The sequence below is a fragment of the Phlebotomus papatasi genome, chromosome 3, assembly GCF_024763615.1.
Source record: "Phlebotomus papatasi isolate M1 chromosome 3, Ppap_2.1, whole genome shotgun sequence".
In the NCBI taxonomy this organism is placed as follows: Eukaryota; Metazoa; Arthropoda; class Insecta; order Diptera; family Psychodidae; genus Phlebotomus; species Phlebotomus papatasi.
In genome coordinates, this window is record NC_077224.1 from 77,882,270 (window position 1) to 77,899,500 (window position 17,231).

At 30.3% G+C, this 17,231-nt stretch overlaps 1 protein-coding gene across 2 annotated transcripts in view; it reads left to right on the top strand.

Moving 5' to 3' along the window:
- Positions 1-17,231, top strand: part of LOC129805884 (sodium-dependent nutrient amino acid transporter 1-like) — a 29,113-nt gene that overhangs the window by 2,742 nt on the left and 9,140 nt on the right. Inside the window, exons 2-7 of one of the 2 annotated variants that reach the window (XM_055854117.1) lie at positions 3,149-3,470; positions 3,549-3,625; positions 4,312-4,460; positions 4,559-4,602; positions 10,108-10,334; positions 15,255-15,358. In XM_055854117.1, coding sequence (XP_055710092.1) covers positions 3,149-3,470; positions 3,549-3,625; positions 4,312-4,460; positions 4,559-4,602; positions 10,108-10,334; positions 15,255-15,358 — 923 coding nt within the window. Of the gene's footprint in view, positions 1-3,148; positions 3,471-3,548; positions 3,626-4,311; positions 4,461-4,558; positions 4,603-10,107; positions 10,335-15,254; positions 15,359-15,783; positions 15,888-17,231 lie in introns of both variants that reach the window. The other variant, XM_055854118.1, reaches the window with a different exon arrangement.

Here is a 17,231-nt window from a genome sequence, read left to right on the forward strand (position 1 = left end):
GTGTTCTCTGATTGGTTGGTTCCAGTGCTTTGAAGCTCTAGCGAGGACAACACAATGTGACTAAAATAATTTTTGGATTTGATTTAATTGCATGTGAATAAGGCTTATTTATTTGAATTTTGCAAAACTATTGAATTTTAACTACGATCATAAATGTAAAATTTTTAAGTGGTATTTTTATTATTGCTAATCTTTTTATTATATGCTTTTGACATTTTGTCTTTAAAAAACTAAAGTAAAAATAATTAAAATCAATACAATTCATCTCAAATCAACCATATTTCACTTGATTTTTATGTGAAATTTCTCAGTTTAATCGTATTCCAGATTAAATTTAATTTTTAGAATTTCTATCCCAACCCATAAAATATTTGCGATCAAAATTTTAGAATATTGGTTTAAAACTTCCAACAAAAATCTTTCTTATTCTTGGTCGCATTACTTATTCGATGCTGGCATAAGTTGTATTTATGATCGTCCCTTCTATTTAATTTTTTATCAAAATATTTTATATGATTAAATTATCCCATTCAAAATTTAAAGGCCCATTGTATTATGGAAAGTATTAAAACTTTAAACACTTTAAATAATTTTAGGTTTTTTGCAAATAAAAAAAAACACGAATTACATTTTTAAATACGGCATTTACATATTTGAGTCCAAATATATAATTGCCTGTGGGTATTATTTATTTCTTTAACACTGAACCAACCAAGACCCGGTCAAATTGATCGGTTTAAAAACTTTTTAAAATTAACATATATTTAAACGATACAATATCACTATCAAACTTTATGAATTTCTAAAATATGCATGTAATATATTTTTCAGTGTTTAAAATTTAATTTTTCCTCTTTTCCAAGGAAAAAATGTTAACTATCTTACCCTACCGCGGTGTGTCATTTGACCGCGCGCGCTAGAAAAAACGACCAATAACGGTCGGAAGGTTTAGTGTCAATTATTTTGATTTTTGAGATACAAATCTCTTGAAAGCATAGTGTAGTGTGGTAGTATAGGAACGTGAAGAGAAGTCACAAACGTCCACAACCGTCTTAGCGTTGGTAACCAACCTCCAGAGCGGAAAAGCTCTTTTGTAGATTGTATATGGAAGCAAGAAATTAGGGTAAGTGTGCCGCCAAATTTCGGTATAGTTGCATGCAAGCGCCAAAGTCTCAAGTTTGAAGTGTAATATTTTTAATACAAATTTGATTTTTTTTGTTACTTCTTTTTAAGAAGTTTTGCTTGGAACCTTGTAGACAACTTATCGTCTTCATTTATTTTAAAATCATTCTTAATACATTTTAAAATGAATAAAAATGTAGACATAGTATTGGTGGCGTATTCCGGCCACCTTCATTCTCATAGTTCCTTGCTCTTCCGGAATTCTTCAAATAACTTTTCCAGACCATCTTGCTCGTCGAAGCGAAATTTTGTGTTTTTTTTAATTGTATAATCTCTAGGAGTATGCAAAAACTAAAAATTTATGGAAATCTGAGGAACAAAAAATGTGGCCGAAATTGCAAGCTGGCCGGAATTTGGTACACTTATTCTAAGTCTGCAAGCTACGCGTTACAATAATTTCGCAGTGTTTAAATATCTAGCAGTTCGATTGAAATTTTGATATTTTTACTTAATAATTTATTTACTTTTGGGGTGACTTCTTGATTTAATGCGCTCACTGCAAAATATTTCTGTATGTCAAAGTACCGAACTTTAAGGAAACCAGAAGTAAAAGTTATTTAATCTTTTAATTAAGCTCGTTTAAATCTCCGCATTAGTGCTTTTTGGGATGAGGAATAAATCCATTCTAATCTGATATTAATAATTATTAATATTTTAATTGAATTATTTAATAAGTATTATTTATTATGTATTTATTTGCTTCCACAAAATGTGCTTAGGTTGCGTCTACCGCCGACTTATTATTACTGGTTTCCCCAGTTAATAGTCAGAAACCTAATATATATAATATTTTATAATAATATACTTTTCTGAAAAATAGTTTCTTTGTACTACTATTATAAGCAGAAGACATCTAAGAGTTTTTATCTAATTTTATTTGTTTATTAATAACATAATTTTTTTTGTTATGGTGTTCTTCTATCAGTCCGAGAATGATACAGCTAAACTTGTATTTTTACAAGAAGATAAATGTTGTGAGAAGCGCCTAATTTTGTATTTTAGCTTTTGTAAGAGATAACTTAGATAACGTACCTAAAACTTTCCAGAATTGTATTATTAGTCTTATCTGACTCATTTAGCGATTAAAGACCAATAAATCGAACTTATGATGTTCAATCCATTCAAACCCAAATAATCTTAATATTGCTATAAAATTCTGAGAATTGTCACACTCTCAGTAGAATAGTCATTTTTGCTAGATTGCATTGTAAATGAAAGATTTCAATAGGGGTGTTTCCGAAATGGACTAAATAAACATAATCATAAACTCACAATCAAGTTTAATGTATAATTGAGGAAAGTACGGGAGACCGAGGCACAATTAGCCATCAAATTAGATTTTTCTTTTCTTATAATTTTGTGAAAGAAAACATTTGAATCAAAGCGATAAATATTTCAATGAATAGGGTGGGAGGTATTTACTATGAATAAATAATATTTTGCTTAATATTTCTTCTCTAATACGGGCTTTAGACCTAAGGCTTAGACATGTGCCTTAACTTCTCTAATTTCTTATCAATCAAGATTTTTTGGAAAATTATCACTTAAGATTGAAAAACGTTATCCTTTAAATAGAAAAAAACCAATAAAATTGGTTGCTATTTTAAATTTCTAGACTATCGGGAACTGGGCTAAGGTCTGAAGCAGGCCTAAGGCAAACTAGGACATTTCACTGTCTAATTCTACCTCTGATCTCCCCTAATATGGATTTTAAACTGAAGTTTTAATATTTTTCTTAATAAAGCAAAGTGAATTTTAAGGGCAAAAGGGAGTAGGTGCCATTGTTCTATCCTAAACTCGATACATCTCCAAAAATCTTATCACTTAAAATTATGAAAATTAACCCCTAAGATTAAACATCAGCTCTGAGGAGGTTATAAGGCATTGCTGTGTAACTAAATTTATAAAACACACCCCTTAAATTATTTAGAAAAGTTACTAAATGTGTTCCGTGAAATTACGATAGGATCTGAAAGCCAAGAAGAATAGTATTCAAATCTCAGAACCAGCACAATCCGAGGAAGGATCATCAGATAATGTTGGTGAACGACCAACATGGGGCAACAGTCTGGAATTTCTCATGTCCTGCATCTCAATGTCAGTGGGACTGGGAAATATCTGGCGATTTCCTTTTATTGCCTATGAAAATGGTGGAGGAGCTTTTCTAATTCCCTACGTAATTGTCCTGATCGTAGTGGGAAAACCTATGTACTTCGTCGAGATGATCCTGGGACAATTTTCAAGCCGAGGATCAGTCAAAATATGGGCTATTTCACCCTTTTTCAAAGGTATTTGATACACTTAACAATTGGATTTTTTATAAAATTATTTAAAATGTGTAATGAATTATGGGAAAAAATCTGCAGGCATTGGTATTGGACAGATGGTGGGCACGTGTTCTGTGATCTCCTACTATTGCTCAATGATCGGACTAACCCTCAATGTAAGATAAATTTTTGTTTTATTCTGCGCTTCTCAAGGAGTTTGTCATGGGGCTCTAATCAATGTATTTGAAATATCTCAGTATAATATTCTTATTAACGACTCTGCAACGTGCTTGAATGCTAAAATTTTTACAGCTCTTAACATGAATTCTAAGAACTATTTTTTTCTATCACGAAAGTTGTTTTGAAAATTATTTCATGGTGATTTTTTTCCATAAAAATGAGTATTTATAGAATAATGTTCTCACTAAAATATTCAAAGTAGAAGGATATACTTGAAAGATTTGTAAATCATGTTCATTGATGCTCAATTGCATTCTTATATTAAATAGTTGTTTAAATTGATAATTTTACGATTGGCATTCGTAAGATTCGTGACCTAAATATGCAAGAGTATAAATTTTTACAATATTTACAATAGTCTTAATATGGAGCCTTCCTCTTGCAGGCCCTAAAAGAATTGCTAAACCCTCAAATTTGATAAGACCGAGTCTTTTAGTAAATTACCGTATTGCTATAAGCCCCTTGGTACACTCCTTCAAATTACTATTGCCTGGCTTAAAACAATTAAAACGCAATTTTGGAAGTAATATTCCCAAAAAATAAGCTTCTGGGAATTTTCCAAAAACCCATTATTTGAGAATGTTTGGTGGAAATTTCCAAGGTTTCTTGAAAATTCTTTCAGTATCTCTTCTCATCATTTCAATCGGAACTTCCGTGGTCACGATGCCGCGAAGAATGGGGAGATAATTGTGTGGATTCCAAACCAAATCCAAATCCAATCAATCAGACAAATATAACACATGGTGTCAGCAGTTCTGAACTCTATTTCATGTAAGGCATACCTTTAACTGATAATACAAAAATCTCTAACCCTAATTTTTTAAGATCATGTACTCAAAAACGGTCTATTTTTCTTTGTCTCTTTTTAGGAAGGAAATTCTCAAAGCCAAAGATCAAATTGATGATGGAATAGGTAAAGTATCGTCTGTTCTATATTACTTTTTTTTCAAGTTCAAGAAAATTAAACCATGTTATCACAATGTGTGCCAAATTACTTGTCTATGAGTTCTTCATTTTTCGGACACAAAATCCCTTGGCTTAACACTGAAAGATAGAAGTGCTCAATGTTTATTTTTTAAATTGAATAGCATGAAGATAAGACTGCAATTCTAGATCAGAAAATTATGTAATTTGTACTGAAAAACTGAGATTTTTTGAAGGTCTACAATTTAGCACACTTTTAAATATTTTGCGGTGCAGAGAGTAATTCATTATATATGAGACCCAAGATTCAAACTAGTTTCTTTTTCTTTAATTTTTAAAAATTGTAATTAGTTATACCCGTTATACCGTAAGTGCAAGTGACTGTGTTGTTTGTAATATTTAAGAACGGTTCTCACCGATCACACATGGTATGTCGGATCGATAAAGACCATCCTTAAGTTCTAGAAGTAAAGAAAAGCTTACGAACAGGAGGTTGTCAAAGTCACCCGCAGGGGACAAAGTCACTCGCACTTACGGTACTTCTTAAAACTTCTATACAACTCCTAATTGATGTGCACTTCCAAAGACCTTACTTCAAAATGCTCCAAAAATAGAACAGTTATATCATCCACTTTTTTTCAACTTGTCACCGCTCTCGAGCTTAAACCGTAAAAAATATCAACTTTCGGTCTTCGGTGATTCCCAATAAAAAAAACATTATCTCCATACCTTCCAAAATAATGAAGTTTGGTTTACTTCGACAACCGTTCTATCGATTTCTTTTATTTTTGGATAAGGTAGCCAAGGCGAACATTTCGTCCAAACATACTTATAACCGGAAAAATTACCATTTTGAATTAAGTACTGACATTGATTTTTTTGTGACCATTGTGAATTATTTTCAAAACAAATTGATTTTTTTCCTGGCCAAACAGGCATTTTATTGACTAAAAATATTTATTCAAAAAAATAACATGGGAGTTCACATTGTTCAGACTGGTTTCTTACGAGAAAATAAAAAAATTTCAGTTTTGTAAAATGTAAAAATTAATTATTAAAAAATGAAATTTACTAAAAATTGATCTTTTCTCGAAGCTATACAATTTAAATTTAGTTTTAAGAATGTTCGTAGTTAAAATACTAAGCCTTTATCATTAGAGACCAAAGAGATAAGAAATTCTATTATACCTAACTTTTCTCTCAATAATTATCAGATTCTCTGTTGAAGAAAACTGACTAAAAGCCACGAAAATCCAAAAACTTTAATTTATTCAGTTCCTTTTTAATTGAAGACTTTCAATTTTGAGTTCGAGAACGCATTTTACCATCTCACTTCAAAATTTAAAATTCCTGAAGACTGATTTTGAATTTAGAGAGAATCCTAATAAGGATTTTGCAAATAATTTTAAATTGTTGCAGATTTACAGACAACAAATGAACATAGTTTAAGAATTTTGCTCTTTGGATTTTACAGAGAAAGCTAATTCGATTTTTGCGATTTTTACGTTTTTATGTACTTAAGTGAGAGAATTTAATAAATTTTCTTTGTTAGAAATATTTTTCAATATTTCGAGTAATTAGTTAGAAGTCCTCTGTGGTTAATCCTCTGTCACTCTGATTCAAAAGAGATATATACGTGTCATTTAGATTTAGGATTACATGGGATCAGCTTTTTTTTACTGCTCGAGCTGTAAGAGAGAGCAATTATATATTCATTCATTTTCAACCGCTTATCCCTATTGGGGTCGCGGGCCCATGACATCCAAATTAGCAGCCCACGCCTGTCGATCCTCCGCCACTTCAGGAAGATGTTCGGGTTCGATCCCGAGGCGTTCCAAGGCAAGATTCTAAATTTGATTCAACCACCTTGTCCTCGGTCTGCCTCGAGGTCGTCGCTTTCTTACAATGGCTTGCATAGCTTTTCTGGGGAATCTTTTTCAGCAGTTATATAATCGTTTTTTATTCAACTTGTTACCGTTCTGGAACTTAAACAGTAACAGATATCAATTTCCGATCTTCGGTGACCCCCAATACACAAACAATATCTCCAGACGTTTTTTTTTCTTCCTCCTTTCCAACCCCTCCAAAACCATGTATTTTTTGTTTTTTATCAAAATTGGCTCAAGCTTTTTCAATGATTTTCGTATATGTTTTAGAGGTAGTCCAGGCGAACATTTCGTCCAAACATACCTATGACCGGAAAATTCGCATTTTTGAATTATTGAAGGTCAAAGGACAATCACTTTGGAGGGCTCATTTTTCAATCGATTTGGTTACAATTTGGTTTTTTTATATATATTGAAATTTTCAACCCGCCTGCATTGAACTTAATCGGTCATGAGTCGGTAATATACTCGTAAATGATTTACCTTTCCCAGTTTTACTTTTTATTTGTTCATATGCTTGTTACCCATGCTAAAATATTCTAAGACCTACTTTTCTTAAGTAATTTCTTATTTTGGAATGCTTTTTTTAATTAAAGAATAGACAATATACACGGATAGCTCTTTCTCGTGAGTTCGAGCACTATGCAAAGGTGGAACGCTTTGTTTTTCTTTATTCAAGAAAAAAGCATTATTAAAAATGACAAAAACGTAAAAAAATTGATGTATAATTTTTCTAACAAAAAAAAAGGACTTCTTCAATCTTTGATGCTATCTCCTTAAAAATATTTTCAAATTGAGTTGATTTCTTGTAATTTCCAAATTTACCTTACAAGAAAAAAGTTGAGGTAAAAGTCTGGCTCAAGGCTGTAATTAATAATTCAGCATTTATATTTTTTTAAAATAATTTATTAATAAAGAAAAATGTAACCCTCATTGTTTTTTTTTAAGATGTTCATGAAAACTAACAGAATAATTGTTGCCAGGGGAATGTAGACAGCCTTCGCACATTTTTTCGTACTTGATATTCAGGACTTTTTTCTGACTAAATTGTAAAATGGGCAGTGAATTGCACTACACCAAAAAGTTCTCTGATCTTTTAGGCTTCTATGGATGCCTAGTTCACTATCACAGAATTGTTTGTTTTTCCTGGACAGGAAAATGAAAAAAAACATGACGATTTGTGCGATTTTTGCTTCCGGGGGTAGCGTTCATACGATGGGGGTTTGGGTTCGTCATTGCTTTTCGTCTCGAAATAAATTTTATCTAGGGGAATGTAGGCATGGTTCGCACAGAGTGAACCTTCAAACGATGCGAATTTTCTCTTTGTTTGCAAAGAGCTGACCTACCATTTCTCATCTCGTTTCATGAGCTTAATAATTATCTATCTTAAGGCTAAGAAATGACGAAGTAGCTCTTTGCAAACAAAGAGAAAACTTGCGTTGTTTGAAGGTTCACTCTGTACGAATCATGCCAACATTCCCCTACAATTAAGAATTATTTTCCGATTGTTATACTGTACCCTCGTGAATCCGCGGAAACTATCACTGCACTAAAAGAAGATCTTTAAAACACATTTTTTCACATTTTCTGGAGCACTGTTTTTCTTCTAAATGAATATCGAAAAATCGACTATGAACATATTCACACGGTTCACACTGTCAATAACCGTCGTCTCATGGCGATGGGAAGGAGACTATACGCCTGTCGAAGAGGAAATGACCACGAATGTCTCACTGTGTCTTATAAGGCTTTAGTGAGCTTATGATTTTCAAGCTGGAGTTGTCTGACGTTATTTTTTTTAATAAAATTTTTATAAAAAAATTTAGTTATTTATTTTAGTTATTTTTTTTTAGAACTGAGTTTAACTATGAGAAATCAAATGAAATGTGCGCCATTAAAATTACCCATTTTGGGTCAATTTTCTATTTGTGATCCTAGCACCTAGGAAAGAAGGGCTTGGCTGCCTATTTTTACAATGAAGATAAGGTTTATAAATACTTAACTTATGGCTAAGAAATGCGGAACTAACTCTTTGGAAATAAAGAGAAAATTCGCATCATTCGAAAGCTCACACGTGCGAAGCCTGCCTACATTCCCCTAATACACATTTAAATATGCCATTTTGGGCTTTTAATGACGTTAAGCTCTAAAACTTATTTTATCCAGGAGGGGAAAACTGAAATTAGACCACAAAAACTGTTTTAAGGAAGTAAATAGATTTGTGTCCTTTCAGTGACTTATTTTTTAGATTTAGAGTTCTCTCTTTTTATTCATAAAGAGGTAGGCTTGATGTGCAAAAATAGGTTTAAAAAACTAATATAAAGTGTAAAATATGTTTCATATCAAAAAATAAATGAGAAAGACGGATTAATTTTATGAGTTAGTTTAAACCAATTTTTGCAGGCAAAGTCTTCCTTTTTATCATGAAATCTTAAATCTAAATATTTAATGATTCAAGGACTTCAAGGACATATATCACGCATTTAGAGACCCTCTTCAATGACAATTATTGTGAATCACATTAATATTTCAATGTGATTCACATTAGTCAATTTTTGTGGGCCATTCCCAGCTTTTCCTTTGTGAATAAATCAAAGTTTAAGTGTTTACTACGTAATTGAAAGCTCAAAATAGTATACAGTAGAGCCTCGCTATAGTCCATATTTGGTTCCAGATTTGACACTTGGGTTGTACTATAGTCCATGTCGTTTTTTAAAATTATCAATGACTTTTAGTATTGAAATTGCTCGACGGCTTCCACTTTCTTTGCTATTGTGGTTACTTGTCCTCGCTCTCTTCATTATGGATCACAATTATCACAACTACTCAATAAAGTTTGCCAAAAATATGAAAATAATTATGACAACATTGCATGTCGCGTACTAAAAAACCTAACGTAAATTAAAATCAGTGTTTTGAAATCAACGGTCGATAAATTATGGACTATAGAACGATGACCTACAGCGGGGCTCTACTGTATTTCAATTAATTCTCACAAATGCATTTGCATGCATTTTAGCGACAATTAATGTGAATCATCATAAAATTTTAATGCATAACAGTGTGATATAGCAGGGTAATACAGATTTGCAGTCTTATTGAAATGTTTAGTTTTTTTTAATTAAAATAAAATATAAAAATTCCTTTTTGAATGTCGTGCAATTTTCAAATCGTAAGTTCATTGGCTCATTGCCTTCAATTCTCAAATTGGTCTAATTTTTGGCAAAAAAGCACGTCTGGTATTAGAATTGATAGCCAAACTGTGATTGTGTGCCACATAAAAAAAATGACCACGCGCTTCTATCTGAAGAAATGGCGGGAAAATGAAAGAATTCCAGTGGATTGTAAAGAAATTAAATTGTTCATTGCACCCACTCATGTGGCACACTAGTAAAAATGATATGAATGGCAAACATTGTGAATTTTATTGGTGAATTGTGATAAGATTTTGTGGTGAAAGATGTGATAAATTTGGCAAATAGCTCTCTAGAATTTTCTGAATGGGATTTTCTTATCAATTGTCTTTTTTCTCACAAAATGCAATAGGAAAAAAGGAGTTATTTTGGAGAATTAAAATTAATTAAATAAATTTTTGCTCTGTTTTAAAGGTGTTCCTGATTGGAAATTGACTCTGTGGCTTCTGCTGGCTTGGGTAATGGTGTTTATTGTGATTTGTCGGGGTGTTAAGAGTTCGGGAAAAGTTGCCTATTTCCTTGCCATCTTTCCCTACGTTGTGATGATCACACTCCTGATCCGGGCAAGCACATTAGAAGGATCTGGCGAAGGAATTCTATACTTCTTACGACCACAATTTTCCGAACTGTTGAATCCCAAGGTAAATTTCCATAACATACTTTCCTTCACAACAGCCAAATAATAAAAACTCATAAGAAATTTTCCATTCTTGCACGCAGAAAAAAAATATAGGAAATTTTCTTGTATTTATAGCGATCGTATTTCCTTTTGACTGTATAGAAAATTGTTCTTTTTTATGTATTATTTTGTTGATTTATATTTAATCAAGTGTATCATACTTGTAGCTACAGTTACTTTACTTAAATTTTCTTTAAATTCAGCAGTGTGTGTTTTTTTTCTTTTTCTTTTTGCACTACTGAAAAAAAAATGTTCTATGTGTAAATAGTTTCTTTCTTCAATTATGTAGATATAGAGTAATTCAGCAATGACAATTTTTTCAGGTCATGTTTTACAAACATTTAATTAATTTTTATTTTCCCAAGGGGAATTACCCAAGTTCAGGATCGACATGTGTGACATGGAAAACTAATTTTACAGTTTTTTTCTCAATCAATTTTATGGTGTCAATGAGTATCTTTGATCGAATCTAGTACAACTTCCTAATTAATCTTAGACTATTATTTGTAGTTATATTAATTTTTACTTACCGTCAATTGAAATAAGAATGAGATGCAACTTTAGGTTTAACAACTAAATACAAAATTTAAGACACAATCAATTTTAAAACAAAATTAATAAAATCACACTTCAGAAGAAAATAAATTAAAGATTTTTGTTCATATTCTCATTCAAAAAACAAATAATACAATTTCAGCAAAACATCTTTGGACACGCTTAAGGTTGCATATCTACTTTTTTCAATTTTCCGTATGTTAAGTATTTGGTTAAAAGCAGATAGAAGCGCTTAAAAGCGTATCAAAAATTTTTGGACTGTACATTAACTAAATTTAGTGAAGCTTATTTCAAGCGCATTCCTAATGTTTTATCCATACAAAAAACGTTTTGTGTGTAGAATTAAATTAAATTTATTGGAAAGAACTCTTAAGCAAGCGTATCATGTGAAAAGTTTATTGACACTTTTCAATTACGCGCGCTTTAGACATAAAATGCTTGTAATAGCTTTAAAGCGTCATGAAAATCTTGACTGTGAATGCTATTAAAAACCTTTCCTATTTTATTCTTAAAAGAAAAGTTTGGAATGACGTTAATTTACGTCAATTTTCGCATAAAATTTCAGTAAAATAATTATAAATACCAGTAATATTTATTTATTCAGTTGAGAAAAACTAATATTTTATTAAAATTTTAATTGAAAATTAATGACTTTATTTGACGAAACCGCAAGAAACAGCGGCACAAAGTTTTCTTTTCAGAATATTTGTAGATATTCTGCTGGAATGTGCATGTAGCATAACCTTGTATAAATATTGGATAGGTTTATGAATTGAAAGTTTCCTTAAATTTCTTTAACTAAAATACTAATAATAATGTTAAATTATTTAAATAAAAACACCTTTAAGATTTTAATAAAACATAAATGTACCGGGTTTACATCTCATTTGGAGAAGGTTGGACCGACGGAGGATGATAGTCTTTATTACTTTGGGATAGAATGTCCTTCCACTGAGCGTCGGTGTATTGAATCCAATCCAAAAATTAAAACAGAATTTACCATAGCTTTCGACATCTATCTTGTCTTTTTAGTGGTTCTTGTTTAGTCTTTTCTTTTGATATTAGTCAAGATTTTGTCTATTGAAATCTATTTAGAAATCAGGAGCGAATTATTCCTGTTTTGCACAATAAATCGCTTGGTACTTGGCACTACGGTCTATAATACGGACTTGATACTATTCGCTCCTACATAATTTCAAATACATGATACGGCAGAAGGTAGATAAAATCTTGACTATATATCCAAAGGAAAGACTAAAGAAAAACCACAGAAGAAAGTAAGATAGGTGTCCAACGTTCCGCAAAATTGTGTTAATCCATTTTTGGATGGCACTCAATACACCGCCGCTCACCGTAAAGACAGTATGTCCTAAAGAAATAATGCCCTAGGCACACTTACGACTTAAGCCGAGAGACGACTCAGTGGAAAGTTATGGAAAAGTAGTTTAATCATTATTATTAAGAAAAAAATTAAACTTAAAATTAAAAAATTAAAATAATTAACTTTGTAAAATCACAAACAGACGTAAGCTGATTCTTAAAAATATTTAGGCCGTAAATTTTTTCAGTAAAGAACAAGATAAAGAAAATTTATAGAAATGACCTTTAAAGTATGGTAATAAATTCTCTCCGGCTGAATATTCTCGAGGTTTGTAAAACTGTACCACATTGAAATTTTCCAGAAATTTTAAATTTAAATTTTAAAATTTTAAATTTTCCTATTTTAACCAATTTCTAAACCACCTATCACAAATTTATCATACCAACTTATGCCCTAGTCAGAAACAACATGTAAAACCTATTATCCCACCTTCACGAATTCCTAGTGTCAGCGACACGTGCCTTTTTCTGGCCAAGCTGATACTCATAATCCCTCATTATGCTTGCTTCTGTTGCCCCTTCCTCACGCAACGACAGCCATTCATCAGAAATTTAAATTGTAATTGTAAACATAAATTGTAAAACTTTTATACATTTTTGGCTTAAACGATCTGTGATTCAGGGTTTCTGCCGTTTACCTGATGAGATCGGTCGTGGTAAGTCGGCGGCAGCCGCAACCAAGCATTATTTGAGGAGAAATATATTTAATTGAATTGAATTGAATTGAAACTGATGGAAATGTAATCTAATCATTATTTTTTATTATAAGTATGTTAAGCCGTTTCTCAGCGTCAGTCGTATGTGTATCTAGGGCATTATCCACCTACATACACCTTCTATTGCCTTACAGACCTCATCTAGGCCACATAGGCCACCTTCTATACACCTACACCTTCTAAGCTTTCAATGTTTAAATCACATATTAAATTCAGATTCGTATTCTTTGATAAAGATCTTTAATCTTTTGGTCGAAAAACGAACTATAAATTTTCTTGAACCTTAAACATTCCTAAAATAAAAGTTCCACAATGAAAATTTGATAAAACAAGGCATATTCTCTTAAATATTTAAAATTCTTCAAATTCTATATTTTGTGCTTTATTTTTCATCAAATTATAATAAATTTCGTGATGGTTTCTTTAAAATAATAAAGTATGTATTAAAACTGAATAAATTAAAGAAGAAGTTGAAGAAGAGTTAAAAATTTAAGTTAAATATCAGTCCAATTAACGTTTTATTTTTCACAAGTTTACCTCCAAACTTTTACTAGGTTTAAAACACCTATTGGCACTTTAAGAACTCGTGTTAGGACTTATTGGAACCCTATTTTGTACCATTTGGTATGTTAAATTTTAACATCTATCATTATAGAAAGAGATAGATTAATGAAAAAAAACATCATAGTATTTTATTAAATACAGTAATTAAATTTCAATATTATGACGAAATTGCCAATAGGTGTTCCCTGTTGAATAGGGGTTTCTTCCACCCCAATTAGACGTTTAAAAAAATCGATAATTTAAAAACAGAAATAGAAGGAAACTGATTCGTGTTCATCAATACAGATCTTTCTTTGAAGTGTCTTTAAGCCTTTAACACCTTTAACAAGAATCAAAATGAAAATATCAATCATCTTAAAGTTTTATTTAATTTTAGTGGTTGGGAGAGCTTTGTAAAAACCTTGAAATAAAGAAAATTTTAAGATAAAATTTGAATAGACGAAGCGACATTGGGTTTTGATTTAAAATTCCGGATTTTGAATTTTCATACTAAATAAATAACTTAAATCCTTTAAGCTTTTTCATGACAGAATTGAGGAGCTTCATAAGAGAATGCGATTTAGTACTAAATAGTTGACTTAAGAATCCAAAATTTAAAGATTTTTCTCAAAATTGAGGGAAATAATTACATTAGGGTAACGAGAATTTACAGTATCGGCCAAAAGTTTCTTGACAAAGTTATATTCGAGATATCAGGTGAGATTTTTTTTTAATTTTCCTTTTTGCAAATTTTGTTTGGGAGTTCAATTATTACTTCAAAGATGCCGCGCTTGTAATGTGTTACGCTCCTCAAGCGTGTATCGATCCTTAAATGTCCTTTTATCTAGATTTAAAAAATACAAAATCCCTTACAAAGAAAAAAAATTTAAAATCAAATAAAATAAAATTGTTTAAAGGACGATTTAAAGACTAAAAATTGTGTTTTTTACCCAGTATTTTTCGAGGATTCTGAGTTAAAAATGCAATTTTAAAACTTTATATACTGGAGATCTTCTTATTTTACGAACTTAAACAATTTATTTACCATTTAATATAGAGGAAAATGCCCATGCTTGATACCATTGGAAGCTTCGTAATGACTAAATTTTTCTAATGTTTCTCAATAAACGTAACTCCTCAATATATTTTAAAACCTAGCCACTTTCCCATCGTTTTAAAAATAAGGTTGCGATGAGTCACATATATATTGTGAAACTTAGAAAATTTAGTCATTACGAAGCTTCCAATGGTATCAAGCATGGACATTTTCCCTTACAGTAAAAAAGTATTTTATCGATGATTGATTAGTTAATTTTTTGTAATTTTTCAAGGGTTACCGCTTAGGTAATTTCTATATTCTGAGAATTCTTCCTAGATTATTTTATTTTTACAAGAATTTCAAGTAGTAAAAAATGTAATTTTAATTTATTGGATAGCTTTTGAAGTATCTACGTGAATTTTTCACGACATAGAGGTTTTTCTAATAATAACCTCTATATTTTAAAATGACGAAAAACACTTTCATTGATCATTATAGTGACAACGTTAGGGGTTAAAAATATATTTTACCTTCTTAAAATGAATAGGAAACTTTCAATTCAGAGTAATATCAAGATGTATTATTATAAAATTTAGTTATCGATTAAAATTAGTCATAATTATTCTAAAATTTAAGCAAAAATTTTTAGGTCTGGAAGGAGGCAGTCGTGCAGTGTTTCTTTTCTTTAGCCACCGGAATGGGTCCAATTATAATGTTTTCATCTTATAATAATTTCCAACATAATGTTTATAGGTTAGTGTGAGTATTTAATTAAACTAAATTTTAAGATCTACGGCATAGAATATCAAGCTCATAGACACAAATTTGGTTCACGATGGAAATCAGAAGAGTTCGTGTAAGGTCACAAAAATTACTATAAAATGTCTAATAAATCAATATAATACACTTCGGGAGAAGCTACAATTTTAAGGTATTCATTAGAAAAAAAAGCTTTGTACTGGCTTGGCTTTAGAGAGGCTTGTATTGTTCTTTCTTATTTTAGTTATTCTCTGTAGTTTATAGAATTTCATTAAGAAAATGGTATTGGGTCATTTTGTCGTTAAGATCGCTATATTTATCAATTTTTTTTATCTCTATTTTTTCTTTTATTTTCTGCTCAGAAAAATCAATTATCTGACCAGTAAAAATTTCTTTAACAAAACAAATTACACACACAGGTCTGGTATGCGGCCACAACTCAAGTCTTTTTTTCGCTCTCTGTCGGAATGGGTACCATAGTCATGTTTGCGTCATATAATCGATTCAATCAAAACATTTATAGGTAAACGCTTAAAAACAACCACAAGTTTTTTTTTTTAAATTATTCTGCCTTTGTTTAGACTTTTTCCAAATTTATTTCTCTTCTTGGTTTTTTTTTAGAGATCTTTGAAACAAAATTAGCTTTTTGGCTTTATTTTTTTGTTTAATCGCAATTGAAGCATAAAAATAATATATTTGTACACAAAATTATCATTTTTGGAGTAATTATTTCACATGGAGAATCTCATTTAAGGAAAATTGTATCAATTAACCTTCAAAATCACAGAAGTTAGCTTATAAATTAATAAAAATGCGTATTTTTCTGCTCACTTTCAAAATTCAGTTTGAACTTTCAACGGTTTGAACCGCGGTTTACTTGAAAAATTTAAGATTAATGAAAGGATATTTTGAATAAATGCATAAAAATTATTAGCTTAGTATATAGGGGAAAGTACCCTCCCTTCGAGCGTTCATACCTTCGAATAATGTGAATTTTCTTTTAATTTTCCTAAAAAACTTACACATTTCTATTAAATATTAGTTAGCTTATTATCAATTATTAGCAATTATGTGATAAATATGTGTAAGTCTCTTAGGAAAATCAAAGAAAATTCACATTATTCGAAGGTATGAACGTTCGAAGGGAGAGTACTTTCCCCTATTCAGTATTTAGCACTGGGTGGTGACAGTTAATGAAGAATTTTGACCTACTTTATTTATTTAGTAATCAGTTCTAAATTATGCACTAAATATTTCATGATTGAAAATTTATGAATTTACTCAAGAATGGTATTAAACCTGTTTAGCTCAATAAAAGAGCATGCTAAACTTGTAGATTATTCAGTCGAATTTGAATAATCGAAAAAATAATTAATAGATTATTCTATTATGTAAATGTATAATTGTAAATAAATAAATTAATAAAAAAAGTAAAGAAAATAAAAAAAAAAAATAAAAAAAAGAATAAAAAATGTAAATAAAAAGTAAATAAAATAAATTGTAAATAAAAGTAAATGAATTATTGACCATAACATTTTTCAATTATTTAAAATATTTTATATAATTGAAAAATGTTATTGTCAATTACTCATTTTCTTGATGAAAAATAATTCATCAATTCTTCGCTAGTGACAATATTGATTTATTATTGAAAAATAAATATATTAATAATAATTACAACATGCACAGATTGATCAGAAAAGCAAAATTGTTTGTCAGAAATTATCCTTAAAATTTAGTTAGTAAAATACAAAATTCGGTTACTTTGATAAGTGCAGTTACTTTGATAAGTGCAAAACTACTGTTATCGGTAAAGTAAATCCGATTAGTCTAAATATTAATTCGTTAGTAAAAACATTTGATCATT